The sequence below is a fragment of the Delphinus delphis genome, chromosome 2 (genome assembly GCF_949987515.2).
Source record: "Delphinus delphis chromosome 2, mDelDel1.2, whole genome shotgun sequence".
Classification (NCBI taxonomy): Eukaryota; Metazoa; Chordata; class Mammalia; order Artiodactyla; family Delphinidae; genus Delphinus; species Delphinus delphis.
In genome coordinates, this window is record NC_082684.1 from 134,950,108 (window position 1) to 134,965,241 (window position 15,134).

The 15,134-nt window shown below is 35.7% G+C and overlaps 1 protein-coding gene across 2 annotated transcripts in view; it reads right to left on the reverse strand.

Moving 5' to 3' along the window:
* PIAS1 (protein inhibitor of activated STAT 1) overlaps positions 1–15,134 on the reverse strand; it is a 122,586-nt gene that overhangs the window by 18,424 nt on the left and 89,028 nt on the right. For both annotated transcript variants that reach the window (XR_009518462.1, XM_060005707.1), the window contains exon 8: positions 6,298–6,371. Coding sequence is in view for 1 of the 2 variants with exons in the window: in XM_060005707.1 (XP_059861690.1) it covers positions 6,298–6,371 (74 nt within the window). In the remaining variant the exon portion in view is untranslated. The remainder of the gene's footprint in view (positions 1–6,297; positions 6,372–15,134) is intronic.

Below are 15,134 nucleotides of genomic sequence, written 5' to 3' on the forward strand. Positions count from 1 at the left end.
GTAGTGTGATATTGAGAATTTTATAACTTTTTCATCATCATCATTATGGTAAGTATTTCATGAATAAATTTCCAAGGAGTTTATTTTTTTTTCTATCAACTCCAAGTGATTTGCATTCGAATTTACAGGTCTAGGGAGTATCTCACAAAGCAGGTTCACAAACATTCTTCCAGCTCTATTTTTAATAAATTAGAACTGAAAAATTCCCAAAGAGCAAAAACATCTTTAATTATTTTCACTGCCTTTAGCTAAACAGCACACAAAAACCAGAAACTCATTTATTTTGAGCTGTGTATATCACAACAAGGGTAATTCAAATGCACAGTCAGACATCATATTTACATATTTCAAAGGGAACAAATCTCTTTTATTATTCTATAAATTTGATATATAGATGAGTTGCCATTACGAAGTTTTACTTTTTAGAGTAGAAACATACCTAAAATATATTGCCTTACTGTTCCAGAATTATTGTAAAGGGATTGTCCTTTTGGCCAAATAGAAATCCATAAAAGTATTATAATTCTGGGTTATATATATAGTTGTTTTTCCTATAATCTGAATTTTGAAAGCATAAGTCAATTTAAAATGAACTGCTGTAACTGCTCAAATTAAAAAGGAAGGAGCAGGGGGATATAGAAAGAATTTAAAGCTCACCGATTAAATTAAGAGGTGTAACAAGCAAAACATGATTAACATTTTCTAATAATATAAAGATCACCTGAACTATGAAATTCAAAACTAGTTATATAAATAAGAACATCAAGATTTATATTGTAGTCCTTATTTATATGAATAAATGCTTCATATAAATGTTAAATAATATAAACATCATATATATTAGTACAACTGTAAACACTTTTAAAATGAGACTGCAGAAAAACAAGACTCCTTCCAGTGATTTGAATGGAAGCTTTTGCACATTCCTAAATTTCTCATGTTCTCTGAACTGGTGTTTTATAATGGAATGGGGCGGCAAGGAATCATGTCAAGGGGGAGGGTGGATAAATAGGTGTTTGGAGGAAAGAGGGTATGAGAGGTATATACCTTAAAAAAAAACTTTGTCTTCTTCCCACCCTCTACTTAGCTGGTCTGTGAACCATTTTTCTAAATGTTAAAAAATACCACATTCCTTTACACCATAGTCTGTTATAACATCTGATTACTTAAGAATCCACCCCATGTCCCCCTGGCCAATATTTTTTATTGTGGTAAAAACATTAACATTAAACCTACCACCTTAACCATCTTAAAGTGTACAATTCAGTAATGCTAAGTATATTCACACTGTTGTACAAGCGATCTCTAGAACTTTTTCATCTAGCAACACTGAAACTCTACACCAATTTGCCCTCCCCCAGCCCTTGGATCCATCTTTCTACTTTCTGCTTCCATGATTTTGACTACTTTATATACTTCATGAGTGGAATCATACGGTATTTATGCTTTTGTGACTGGCTTATTTTGCTTATTGTAATGTTCTCAAGGTTTATCCACATGGCATATGACAGGATTTCCTTCTTTTTTCACGTTCCATACATTATATTCTATTGTATGTATTTATACTGTATTTGTTCATCTCTTGACGGACATTTGGGTTGCTTCCACCCTTTGGCTATTGTGAATAATGTGATGAAAGTGGGTATGCAAATTATTTCAAGATCTTGCTTTGAATTCTTTTTTTTTTTTTTTTTTTTTTTTGCATTATGCGGGCTTCTCACTGTTGTGGCCTCTCCCGTTGCAGAGCACAGGCTCCATCTCCGGACGCGCAGGCTTAGCAGCCATGGCTCACGGGCCCAGCCGCTCCGCGGCATGTGGGATCTTCCCAGACCGGGGCACGAACCCATGTCCCCTGCATCGGCAGGCGGACTCTCAACCACTGCGCCACCAGGGAAGCCCGCTTTGAATTCTTTTAGATATATACCCAGAAGAATTGACAGATCATATGTTAATTCTATTTTTAACTTTTTGAGGAACCTCCATACTGTTTTTCCATAATGGCTGCCTTTTACATTCCCACCAACAGTCTACAAGGGTTCCAGTGTCTGTGGCATCCTCACTGAAACTTGTCATCTTCTGATTTTTTTGATAGGCGCCATCCTGATGGGTGTGAAGTGATATCTCATGTGATTCTGATACGCATTTCCTTAATGATTAGCGATGTTAATCTTTTCATGTGCTTGTCAGCCATCTGTATACCTTCTTTGGAGAAATGTCTATTCAAGTCCTTTGTCTATGTTTAATCAGGTTGTTTTGTTGTTGTTGTTGGGTTGCAGAAGTTCCTTATATATTCTGGATATTAACCCCTTATCAGGTATAAAATTCTCAAATTATTTTCTCCCATTCCCTAGGTTGTCTTTTCACTCTGTTAACTGTTTCCTCTGGCAAGAAAAGGTTTTAAGTTTTTAAGACCAACGGGTGTATTCCCATTGGTCTGTCTTTGCTTTTGTCGCTCGCCTCTGCTTTTGGTGTCATATCCAAGAAGTCACTGCCAGATTCAACTGAAGCCCTTCCCCCATGTTTCTTCTAAGAGCATAACAGTTTAAGGTCTTACGGTTTTGATCTTTAATCCATTTTGAGTTAATTTTTACATATGGTGTAAAGTAAGGGTCCAACTTCATTATTTTGCATGTGAATATTCAGTTTTCCCAATGCCATCTGTCTAAAGAGACCATCTTTTTCCCATTATATAGTCTTGGCACTCCTGTAGAAAGGCATTTGACCATATTGTTTCTGGGCTATTTTGTTCCATTGGTCTATATTATCTACCTTTCTGTCAGTACCACACCATCTTAATTACTACTGCTTTGTAGGATGTTTTGAAAACAGGGAGTGTGAGGGCTGGAACTTTGTTCTCATTAAGATTGTTTTGGCTACTCGAGTCCCTTGAGATTCCACAGAAATTTAAGGATTTTTTTTTTTGTATTTCTGCAAAAAAATGCTATTGGGATTTGATAGGAACTACACTGAATCTGCAGATCACTTTGAGTAGTATGCACATTTTAACAATATTAAGTCTTCTAATCCATAATTATGGGATATCTCTCCATTTATTTCTATCTTCTCTGAATTCTTTTTTGTTATGTTTTATAGTTTTCAATCTCCTTGGTTGAGCTTATTCCTAAATATTTTATCCTTTTTGATGCTATAGTAAATGGGACTGTTTTCATAGTTTCCTTTTCAGTTTGGTCACTGTTAGTGTATAGAAATGCAACTAATTTTTGACTGTTGATTTTGTATCCTGCAACTTTGTTGAATTCAATTCAAACAGGTTTGTTTTGGGGTTTTTTGTGGAATCTTTGGTGTTTTCTACATAAAAGATCATGTCATCTGCAAACAGAGATTATTTTACTTCTTCCTTTCCAATCTTTTTTTTCCTCCTTGTATAATTGCTCTGGCTAGAACTTCCAGTGCTATGCTGAACAGCAGTGGTGACAGTGGGCATCCTTGCCTTGTTCTTGGCCTTAGAGGAAAAGCTTTCAAGTCTTTCCACATTGAGTATGATGTTCATTGTGGGCTTTTCATATATGGCTTTTATTATGTTGAGGAAGCTTCCTTCTATTTCTAGTTTGCTGAGTGTTTTTATCATGAAATGATGTTGAATTTTGTCAAATGTTTTTGTCAAGTTTTTTTTCTGCATTGATTGAGATGATTATGTGGTTTTTGTCCTTCATTTTGTTAATGTGGTATATTACAATGATTTATTTTTGTATGCTGAACCAGCCTTACATTCCAGCTATGAATCCCACTTGGTCTGGTGTATGATCATTCTAACGTGCTGGTGAATTCGGTTTGCTAGTATTTTGTTTACGGTTTTTGCATCAATATTCATCAGGAATACTGGTATGTAGTTTTCTCAGGTTTTTTTGTTTCATTTTGTCTTGTCTTGTTGTGTCCTTGTGTGGTTTTGGGATCAGTAATGCTAGCCTTACAGAATGAGTTCAGGAGTATTCTTTCTTCAATTCTTTGTAAGAGTTTGAAAAGGATTGGTGTTAATTCTTCTTTAAATGTTTGGTAGCATTCTCCAATGAAGCCATAGGGTCCTAGGCTTTTCTTTGTTGGGACATTTTTCATTGCCGCTTCAATCTCCTCACTAGTTATAAGTCTGTTCAGATTTCTTATTTCTCCGTGATTCAGTCTTGGTAGGTTATGTGTTTCTAAGAATTTATCCACTTCTATGTTATCCAATTTGTTGGCACAGTAGTGTCTTATAATCTTTTTAATTTCTGTGACATCAGTTATAATGCCTCCTCTTTCATTTCTAATTTTAGCTATTTGAGACTTCCCTCTTTTTTTCTTAGTCTAGCTAAGGATTTGTCAATTTTGTTGATCTTTTCAAAAACCCAACTCTTGGTCTCGTGATTTTTTTGGACTGTTTTTCTATTCTCTATTTCATTTATCTCTGCTCTAATCTCTCTATTTTCCTTCCTTCTGCTGACTTTGGGTTTAGTTTGTTTTTCTTTTTTTAGTTTCTTGAGGTATAAGATTAGGTTGTTGATCTGCGATCTTTCTTCTTTTTTAATGTAAGCATTTACTCCTATAAACTTCCCTCTTCTGCTGCATCCTGTAAGTTTTGGTATATTGTGTTTTTATTTTCATTTGTCTTCAGATATTTTCTAAATTCCCTTGTGATTTCTTCTTTGACTCACTGGTTGTTTAAGAATGTATTGTTTAATTTCCACGTTTGTGGATTTTCCTGTTTTCCTCCTGTTACTGATTTCTAGTTTCATCACACTGTGATCAGAGAAGATACTTCATAATGATTTTAATCTTAAATTTATTAAGACTTGTTTTGTAGCCTAACATGTGCTCTGTCTTGGAGAATGTTCTGTGTGTTCTGAGAAGAATGTGTATTCTGCTTTGTTGGGTGCAGTATTCTGTATATATCTGTTAGGTCCAATTGGCATACAGTGTTGTTTAAGTCCTTTGTTTCCTTATTGACCATCTGTCTGGCTGTTCTATCTACAACCAAAAGTGGGGTATGGAAGTCTACTACTATTATTATATTGCTGCCTATTTCTCCCTTTAGTTCTGTCAATGACTGCATTATATATTTGGGAAAGAATTTAACAATTTAAAGTAATAATATAAAAAGCCTGGAGTCAAAATACTTTCCCTATAAAAATGACTGGCTATACAGTAAGGAATAAAAAGATAGAAGAATATATACAAAATTATACATTTGGTGATTTTTATTAACTTCGCTGTATTTTTTTCTGTACTTTATAGACGTTTAATAGTGAACAGGAGTTCTCTTAGCAATTATAAAACAAAAAAGATTTTTTTTAAACAGCTATGCAAAGTACTCTATTATAAACTACTTCATGAGCTAATGACTTTTTCATATTGTTTGAGGTTTTATAAATTATAAAAGACTAAGATATAAGACAAATAACACTTAATTTTTGTTTAAATTTTTTGTTTAAGAATAAATAACTTCATCTCAGATTAGCAGGATTCCAATATTAAAAGCTTTCAATATCAGGCTTGCCTGAACAATCCTGGCAAATAAGGAAAGAGCTGAGTCCTCTTATTTTCCATACTTTGTCCCCCAATTTAAATATGATTAATTTGATTAATTACAGAAAAGGCAATCAAAATATCAAAGTAATTTACTCTCAGTTTTTCACATATTTTTGTATGAAAGCATCATTCAACTACCATTCCTACTGTTGGTGGACCTGACATCAAACTAGTTAAGAAATAAACCTTAACACATTTTTGGAAACTTTTCCACTACCAGTTTAATCATTCGGTATGTCTTGAGCCTTATGTTTATTTTGTAGAAATGACTGAAATTGATCTCATTTTCTGGTTTAAAAACATTTCTAGTTGATTTTTATATGCATAACCAATTCAATTATTCAGGCTAAACAGAATAGTTTTTAATTGTTGTTAATAGTCATTGTTGGCAAAATGGTTAAATTGAATGTGTGAATAATCATGGCCAGATTTTTATTCAGAAGTATACTATTTTAAAAAATGAAATTTTAATAAATATACTAAGATAATAAAATGCATTATGTGGAGATTTTACACTTAAGTCTGAGAGAAAGGCATTTAATAACCACAAGCAATATTTAAATATAACTTACTAAGAGTAGAAAATTTTTATAGACATATATTTGTTTAGATTTCAAATCCTAAGACTACATGATGTCTTTTACTTTTCATAAACTCTAACAAACAAGTGGGCATGTTTCAATTTAACAGAACTTGTTAAATACTGGAAATACTTAATAACCAAAGAAAATGTATATTAAGCCTCCTGGAGAGCAAATATTAGTTAACACTTACTGGACATAGTAGAGAAACCCTCAGGCTGGTTGTAGCTATTTCACTGTCTGGATCCGCAGTCAATTTCTCTTTAACTGACATTCATCAAAGAGAAAACAAACAAACAGAAGTTTATTAAAGATACATCACCGATGCAACATAAGAAAAAGAATGAGGAACTTAAAAAAAAAGAACTCAAAAATAATCTGCTCAATTATTTTCCAATCGAATGAAAAGATAAAAATTATAAGGTTCATAATCTCTACAATAAGCAAAGGAAGGAAAACAACTGCATATCTATAGACTGACTACATTTCCTGTAAGTCTCCTATTTCTCACCCACAAAACAAAAACTGCATTGCACTAACATAAAGGAAATTTATATAGCAGGTTAATATATTCAGCTGATGGCACACCATCTTCCTTTTATAACTCTAAGATACTGGATAAAGATTTTCTTTCTTTTAAACTATGACAATATTATTTTAAAAGAAACTAATAAAAAACTATAAAACTAACATGTATAAGTTTTTACAATGTTCACATAATACAAATATTTATTGTAAACACATTAACTCTAATTTCAAATTATAAAAAGAAAAAAGTTCAATTGATTTTTTTACCATATGATTATTTGAGTTTTATATTTATTTATCCATAACCTAATTAATTATGCTACCTTGGGCAAGTCAGTCCTCCTCTCTGAGCTTAATTTTACTTCTTGGAAAATAACAGCCTACACTAGATAATCTCTACATCTTCTCAGTTCAAATTTCCTATGGTTCTTAAGAGAGGAGGCACTGGTAATTTTACTTTTGAAGCTATTTTGTTACTCTCAGTCAGTCTAACATAACAAGGACCTTTTTTTAAAAAGAAAAATTTATTTATTTTTGGCTGTGTTGGGTCTTCGTTTCTGTGCGAGGGCTTTCTCTAGTTGTGGTGAGTGGGGGCCACTCTTCATCATGGTGCGCGGGCCTCTCACTGTCGCAGCCTCTCTGTTGCGGAGCACAGGCTCCAAACGCGCGGGCTCAGTAGTTGTGGCTCACGGGCCTAGTTGCTCCGTGGCATGTGGGATCTTCCCAGACCAGGGCTCAAACCCGTGTCCCCTGCATTGGCAGGTAGATTCTCAACCACTGCGCCATCAGGGAAGCCCAACAAGGACCTTTATACTTCTCATCTGAAAACCTGAGACATGTTACTTCTGAAAACCTCAGAACTTTAATTAAACTTCAGCACAGAAGTGAGACTGGAAATGCCTAAACGTAATATTTCAATAATTTTAGAAGCTGTTCCAGAATAACTTTAAAGTCTATATGTGTAAGGGGGCACAAGTGGAGTAGTTGTGGAGTCAATCATAGAATTTCAGAGCTGAGGCACAACTGAATGTGACAGGAAGGAAGGAAGGGAGGGAGGGAGGGAGGGAGGAAGGAAAGAAAGATACAAGGAAATGGAAAGGGGAAAAGTACTTGGGTAAGGAAGAACAGTTTCAGATGTCTGTTGAACTGGTAACTATTTATAAGAACTAAGAATTCTGGGCTTCCCTGGTGGCGCAGTGGTTAAGAATCTGCCTACCAATGCAGGGGACACGGGTTCAAGCCCTGGTCTGGGAAGATCCCACATGCCGCGGAGCAACTAAGCCCGTGCACCACATCTACTGAGCCTGTGCGCCACAAGTACTGAGCCCATGTGCCACAACTACTGAAGCCCACGTGCCTCGAGCCCATGCTCCGCAACAAGAGAAGCAACCACAATGAGAAGCCCGCGCATCACAACGAAGAGTAGCCCCCGCATGCCGCAAGCAGAGAAAACCCGTGCACAGCGACGAAGACCCAACACAGCCAAAAATAAATAAAAGAACTAAAAAAAAAAAAAGAATTAAGAATTCTGCCTTTATTAAACTTGATGATCACAGAGTCTGGATTTTTTTGAGATGGTCCAAATCTTAGATATTCTATTCAACTGCCTCCATAAACTAGTGGATCTCAACTAAGATGCACATCAGAACTACCTATAGAGCTTTCTAACTTATAACTGCCCACTGAACCAAAATGGGGAAGAGGGACACTAATAAGTAGTTTTTAAAAAGCTCCAGATGTGATTCTGATGACAGACTAAAAAATCATTTTATGGCCTGGAAATTCAAAATTTTTACAGTCTATATAACTCATAGGCTGTCTATCACATCTAAAAAGGCACACAATCCGTGGGTTTTAGTTTGGAAAATATAGTTATCATATCACTTATGCTAATTAATATTATATGTAAATTATGAAAAGTATGCTTTTGCCATTATAGACCCAATGTTACTCCAACCTTTCTTATAAAGATACATTTAACAAACAGTATCCTTTTAAAGGTGACAATTGCCATACAAAACAAACATGTAAATAGAATTCTAATGTGATTCCTAACCATTCTGCATGTCTTCACCAACCACTCCCTAACACCCACCACGCACACAGCAATGGGAACAGTAACTGACTTTACATCTTATCTATTTAAACTTCGAGTTAAATGAAGCAATATCATAGATCATAATATCAGCCTTATGCAAAACAAAGTTCAGTGTTAGTACTTTGAAAAAAAATGAAAAAGTAAAGGCAATCTGAGGTAGTGGTTCAGAGCACAGGATCTAGAGCCAGCCTAGGCTGTAATTCAGCCTTAGTCATTTAACTTTTCCATGCCTCAGTTTCCTCATCTTGTAAATGGGAATAATAACAGTACCTCATAGCATTGTTGTAAGGATTAAATGAGTTAATACAAATAAAATGCTTTAAAATAACCTAACATTATACTAAATAAATATTAGTTATCACAACTTAAAATAAAATGTGACTTGTATGTTTATTTTCTCTCAGAGGTGAAAGAATTTTCTGAAATTATTTTAGAATTAGCTTATTAATTTCTATTTAAAAAAAACAACTTCGCTTTTCACCTTTGCCATTATAGACTCAATCAATTCTCTCCTGTAAAGATATTTTTAATACTTTAGGATCTTGATTGGATTGAATTTAACCTACAGATCAACTTGGAGAGAACTGACATTTCTCCAATAACAATACTGAGTGTTCTGATCCATTAACATGATGTATCTCTTCATTATTCAGGTCTTATTTTAATTACTCTCACCAATGTTTTATAGTTTTCAGCATAAAATTGTGCATATATTTTGTGTAACATATTCCTAAGTATTTCATATTTTTAAAATTCTTATTATTTGAATTTCAATTTCCAGTTGTTTACAGCTAGTAGAAATACAATTTTTATTAACTGACCATGTATTCTGCAACCGTGCTAAATTTACACATTGGCTTTAGTAGCTTTTTTGTAGATTTTTTGGATGTTTTCTATACAATGAAGTCATCTTCAAATAAAGACAATAATTATTGTTCATTTCTAATCTGTATGCTTCTTTTTTCTTGCCTTATTGTGCTGAATAGGATCTTAAGGGCAATGCTGAATAGAGGCATTAAGAAAGATATTCTTGCCTTATTCTTAGGGGTGAAGATTTTTACCATTAAATATGATATTAGCTAAAGGCTTTTTGTAAATACCCTTTATTACATTGAAGCAGCCCCCTTCTCTCTATTTTGCTGAGTTTTATCATGAATGGATACTGAATCTGACCAACTGCTTTTTCTGAATCTATGGAGACGATCACATGATTTTTTCTTTTTTTGTTTGCTGAGATGAGAAGGTGAATTATATTGATAGATTTTTGAATGTTGTATGAACCTAATATTCCTGGAACAAACTCTATTTGATCCCTATGTATTACCTTTTAATATACTGTATTTGTCAAAACAATTCTGAAAAAGAAAAATAAAGTTGGAGGACAACCTGATTTCAAGAATTACTATCAAGCTTTAGTAATGAAGACTGTGTTATTGGTATAAGGATAGATAAATAGGTCAATGGGAGATAATGGAGTCCAGAAATAAATTCATACATCTATGGTCAACTGGTTTTTGACAAAGGTGTCAAGGTAATTAAATGGAGAAAAAATTAGTATTTTCGAGAAATGTTATGGAACAACTGTTATCCGTATGGGGAGAAAATGAACCTCTAAAGCTTACTTTGCATCATACACAAAAATTTATTTAAAATAAACTGTAGACCTAGATCAAAGAATAAAACAATAAAACTTCTACAAGTAAAATGTTTGTGACCTTGGGTTGGACAAAGATTTCATAGTATGCAAAAAGCACAAACTATAAAATAAATGCAGGGAAAAGTTGAATAGATATTTTATCAAAGAAGCTGTAAGGATGGCAAATAAGCACATGAAAAGATGCTTAACATCGTTAGTCACTAGAAAAGTTCATATTAAAACCACACGACATATCACCTACACAGTGACCAGAATGGCTAAAATCAAAGCAGCCTGACAATATCCACTGCTAGAGAGAATGGGGAAAAAACTCTAAATCTCAAATCTTCTTGGTAGGAATGCAAAAATGGAATATGCACTTTATAAGAAACTGCCAACGTCTTTTCTATACATTTATCATGTGACCCAGCAATCCTAGTCCTGAGTATTTACCCAAGAGAAATGAAAACGTATGTCCACAAAACTGATACTCATATGCAAACTGCAAATGTTTTAGCAGCTTTATTCATGATAACGAAAAACTGGAAGCAATCTAAACGTCCATCAACTGATAAATGGATACCCAAATTACAGTACAGATAAATGGAACACTACTCAATAATAAAGAAGAGCAAACTACATGAATGAACCTAAAACCATTATACTATGTAAAAGGAGCCAGAAACAAAAGGCTACATGCTGTGGGATTTCAAGTTCTGGAAAAGAAAAAACCACTGAGACAGAAATCACATCAATGGTTATAAGAACTGGGGGTAAGGAGATGAGACAGAATGCAAAGTGCCACAGGGGAACTTTCTGGGGTGAAGAATGTTACATATTTTGATTGTGGCATTTAGTTCATGATTGCATACACCTGTCAAATTCATCAAACTGTACACTTAAACAGGTGAATTTTTACTGCTTGTAAACTATACTTGAATAAACACAACCAAAATAAAAAAAAGAAGAAAGGTGTGGGGGGGAATCAGTATGTTAAATTTCATAAGAAAGTGAAAAATAAAAATAAGACATCAATATTCATCCTGCTGCATCAACCAACACCGGGTAAATCTTTCAGTCAGGTTTTCTGGTGTCACTGTGAGCTGCAGCCGTAACAGTATTTTACTATTTTACTATATGATGATTAATTTACTAAAATTAATCTTTGAAAATCCCTGTTGTCATGTGCTATGAGAGTTAGCCACTAGTCACATGTGGCCATATTTAAATTTAATTAAATTTAAAATTCAGTTCCTCAGTTGCACTACCACATTTCAAGTACTCAACAGACACATAGTACTAGTGGCTATCACACAGGACAGTGCAGATATAGAACATTTCCATCACCACAGAGTGTTCTATTAGTGCTGTTCTAGGTTTTCAAAAAAATGTCTTTCCTTTTCAGAATTTTTTTTTTTTTTTTTTTGCGGTACGCGGGCCTCTCACTGTTGTGGCCTCTCCCATTGCGGAGCACAGGCTCCGGACGCGCAGGCTCAGCGGCCATGGCTCACGGGCCCAGCCGCTCCATGGCATGTGGGATCTTCCCGGACCGGGGCACGAACTCGTGTCCCCTGCATCGGCAGGCGGACTCTCAACCACTGCGCCACCAGGGAAGCCCTCCTTTTTAGAATTTTAAGGCTGTAAACAATTGAACATATTAAGTCCAATACTTCATTTTATAAGCAAGAAAACAGAGGCACAGAGATGTGATCTTTTACTCAAGAACTCTTTTCATCAGTTTACTTAACAAAAGTCTGAGGATCTACTATGTGCCAGGCCCTGAGCTAAGCACTAGGAATTCAAAGAAAGATAAGATTAAGTTCCTGCCCAAAGGAACTCATAGTCTAGTAGAGAGCAAAGATACTTCTCTAATGTGCTGTAATGGAAACTAGCTCAAAGTCAATGCATCAACTCTGGGGGTTCTGAGATACCTCCTGGAAAAAGTGAAACATGAAGGATAACTAGAATTTAGGCAAAGTAGGTAACAGGGAAGTCTGCGGCACAGAGAACAATACTGGCAAAGCACTGAAGAAAAGAAAAGAATTCATTATTTTTGGAGTAAAAAGAATGAGAAGAAGAATGAATACAGATGACACCGGAAAGTAATAAGCAGGTGCCACACCATGGAAAGCTATATGTTTAAGTCATGTTAACAAGTTGGAGTTTTTATCCCATTGGTGTTAGGAAGTCATGGATTGCAAAGAAATGGTAAGATTAGATCTGTATTAATCACTTAGATTGCTACCAGAAGAGAGATATAAAAAGGGGGGCCAATGGGCTTCCCTGGTGGCGCAGTGGTTGAGAGTCCGCCTGCCAATGCAGGGGACACGGGTTCGTGCCCCGGTCCGGGAAGATCCCACGTGGCGCGGAGCGGCTGGGCCCGTGAGCCATGGCCGCTGAGCCTGCGTGTCCGGAGCCTGTGCTCCGCAACGGGAGAGGCCACAACAGTGAGAGAGGCCCACGTACCGCAAAAAAACAAAAAGGGGGGTGGGCAAGAAAGGAGAGGAATATATAATTCAAGAATAGGTTTTTAAAATAAAGGCAGGATATGAGAGCTTAAATGAGGTCAGTGATGGTAGGGAGAGAGAGAGCTCAACAGAGTTGAGAAATATTTAGGGTTTATGTCTGATAGAACTTAGTGAGTTCAGTTTTCACTACTTGAATCTGAGGAACCAGTGGTATATTTCAGTGAAGACAGTTAGCTATGGGTATCTACATTTGAAATTCAGGGGAAGGTCTGGAATGAAAATATGTATTTGGGAGTTGGTGCTAATTTAAACCACAAGAGTAAATGTGATTATCTCTAGGGAAAGTATGTATGTCCTTGTAGAGACCAAGGACAAAAACCCAGGGAAAACAAACATTTAGGATACTACCCTTAAGAGTATCCATTGAAGGCAAGTGATTGAGAAGAAATAGAGATGAGAATTTCAAGGAGACAGTTGTTGGTATGAAATGCAGCAAAAATATCTGACATAAACTGAAAAGATAAACTTTAAATCTGGCCATCAGATTGTCACTTGTGACATCTGCAAGAGCAGTTTCAGTGGAATGATGGGAGTTAAAAGTTCACAATGGGTTGCAGTGAGGAGGTAGAAAGGGAAGTTTAGATGACTCTTTGAAGAAACTAGGATGAGAACAGGAGGAACACAGATCTCTATCTAGAGAGTAGCTTGCTTTTGTATTTTCTAAAGGATGAAAAAGACTCGACAGTGAAGGCTGACAGAAAGCCTATAGAGCGGAGGAAGGAACTGAAAATACAGGACAGAGAGCAGATAAGTGAGCAGAGAGGCCTCGTAATGCTGTTTCTGAGCATCTCCATCTGGATGCCTCATAGACATCTCAAATACCAAAAGTCCAAGAGTGCACTCTGATCTTGCGCCTGCAACCGGATCTTTTCAACACTGTTTTCCATTTCAGTAAATGGCACTACCATGTAAGCTGGTGCCTAGTAAGTAAGGAACCTAGAACTCCTTCACTTCTTTTTCTTCACTCCCCACACGTAGTCACCACTTCTCCCCTTTAACACCTCTCAAACCATCAACTTCTCTCTATTTCCATCACCATTACTTCAGTTCAAGACATCATCATCTCTTATCTGTACAACAGTTTCCTAATTGGCCTCACTACAACAGCCTAGCTCCCCTTCAATTCAGTCTACTAAGTGAACGTTTTATTGCCCATATCTGATCGTACCACTCTGCTTAAAAATCCTCTAAGGGTTTTTTATCATCTGTCTTCATATCATCTATATGAACTCACCCCATGGCTATCTCTCTGGCCACTTTCCTCCTTTGTTCTCTCCACTTCAACTCTACTGGCCTTGTCTCTTGGCATATTCTCCTCCCATCTGGGGCTTACCTCCTTCTCATCCTTATAATTGTGTCTTAAACATCACAGCACCAGAGAGGACTATGTTCTCCTGCTGTTACCTCCAGAGTTCCCTGTCTTTCTTCTTTAAGACACATGTCACAACTGTAATTCACTAATGACTTGTACAATCATTTAATTCTGTCTTTCCCACTGGACTGCAAAACTTCTGACGGATGCAGAGACAGTATGTGTTTTGTTTAAGGCTACAGTCTCCTGTGCCTGGAACACAGTAGACTCTTAATACAATTTCTTGAATGAGAAGAATAAATGAATAAAAAATTAACTTTGGGCAGGAAACGGGACATTTCCTCCTGAGATTGAAGAGAATAAATAAGGATGGGTACAAATGAAGATAAGTTGAAAAGTAGTTTTGTGACATTAAGGAAGAAATGGGCAATTTAGACAAGTCACATCTTATAGCACCGATTTTCTTGCGCTGACAGTGTTGAAAGAGGGGGAATATTGTTTAAGTATGGCTAAGGTTTAAAGTGATTGCTAAAGGGAAAAAGAAGAGGAGACAGGAACTTGACCAAGAATTAGTAAAGGACTGCTTTGTGATAGTGGTGAGGGGACAACTCTACACGAAGATGGAAACCACAATACAAAAATCTACTAAATCAAATGAATCAGCGTGGATTTCTCTGTGAAAAGTCTAAATACCATTGACTTTATTTCAAGAATAATGTCTGATTTGACTAATAAAATTTTGCCAGTAGAATTCATTGATAAGATTAAGAATGACTTACAATGAACATATTTGTGGGTAATTTGATTCTACAAAATATCTGAGAAACCCACCAACATTTTCTTCTGTCAAGTTGTTTCACACAATCTTTTAATTACATAATTAATTTGTTGGGTAACTTATTTCTTTAGAGATAGCATAAAGGCAAAT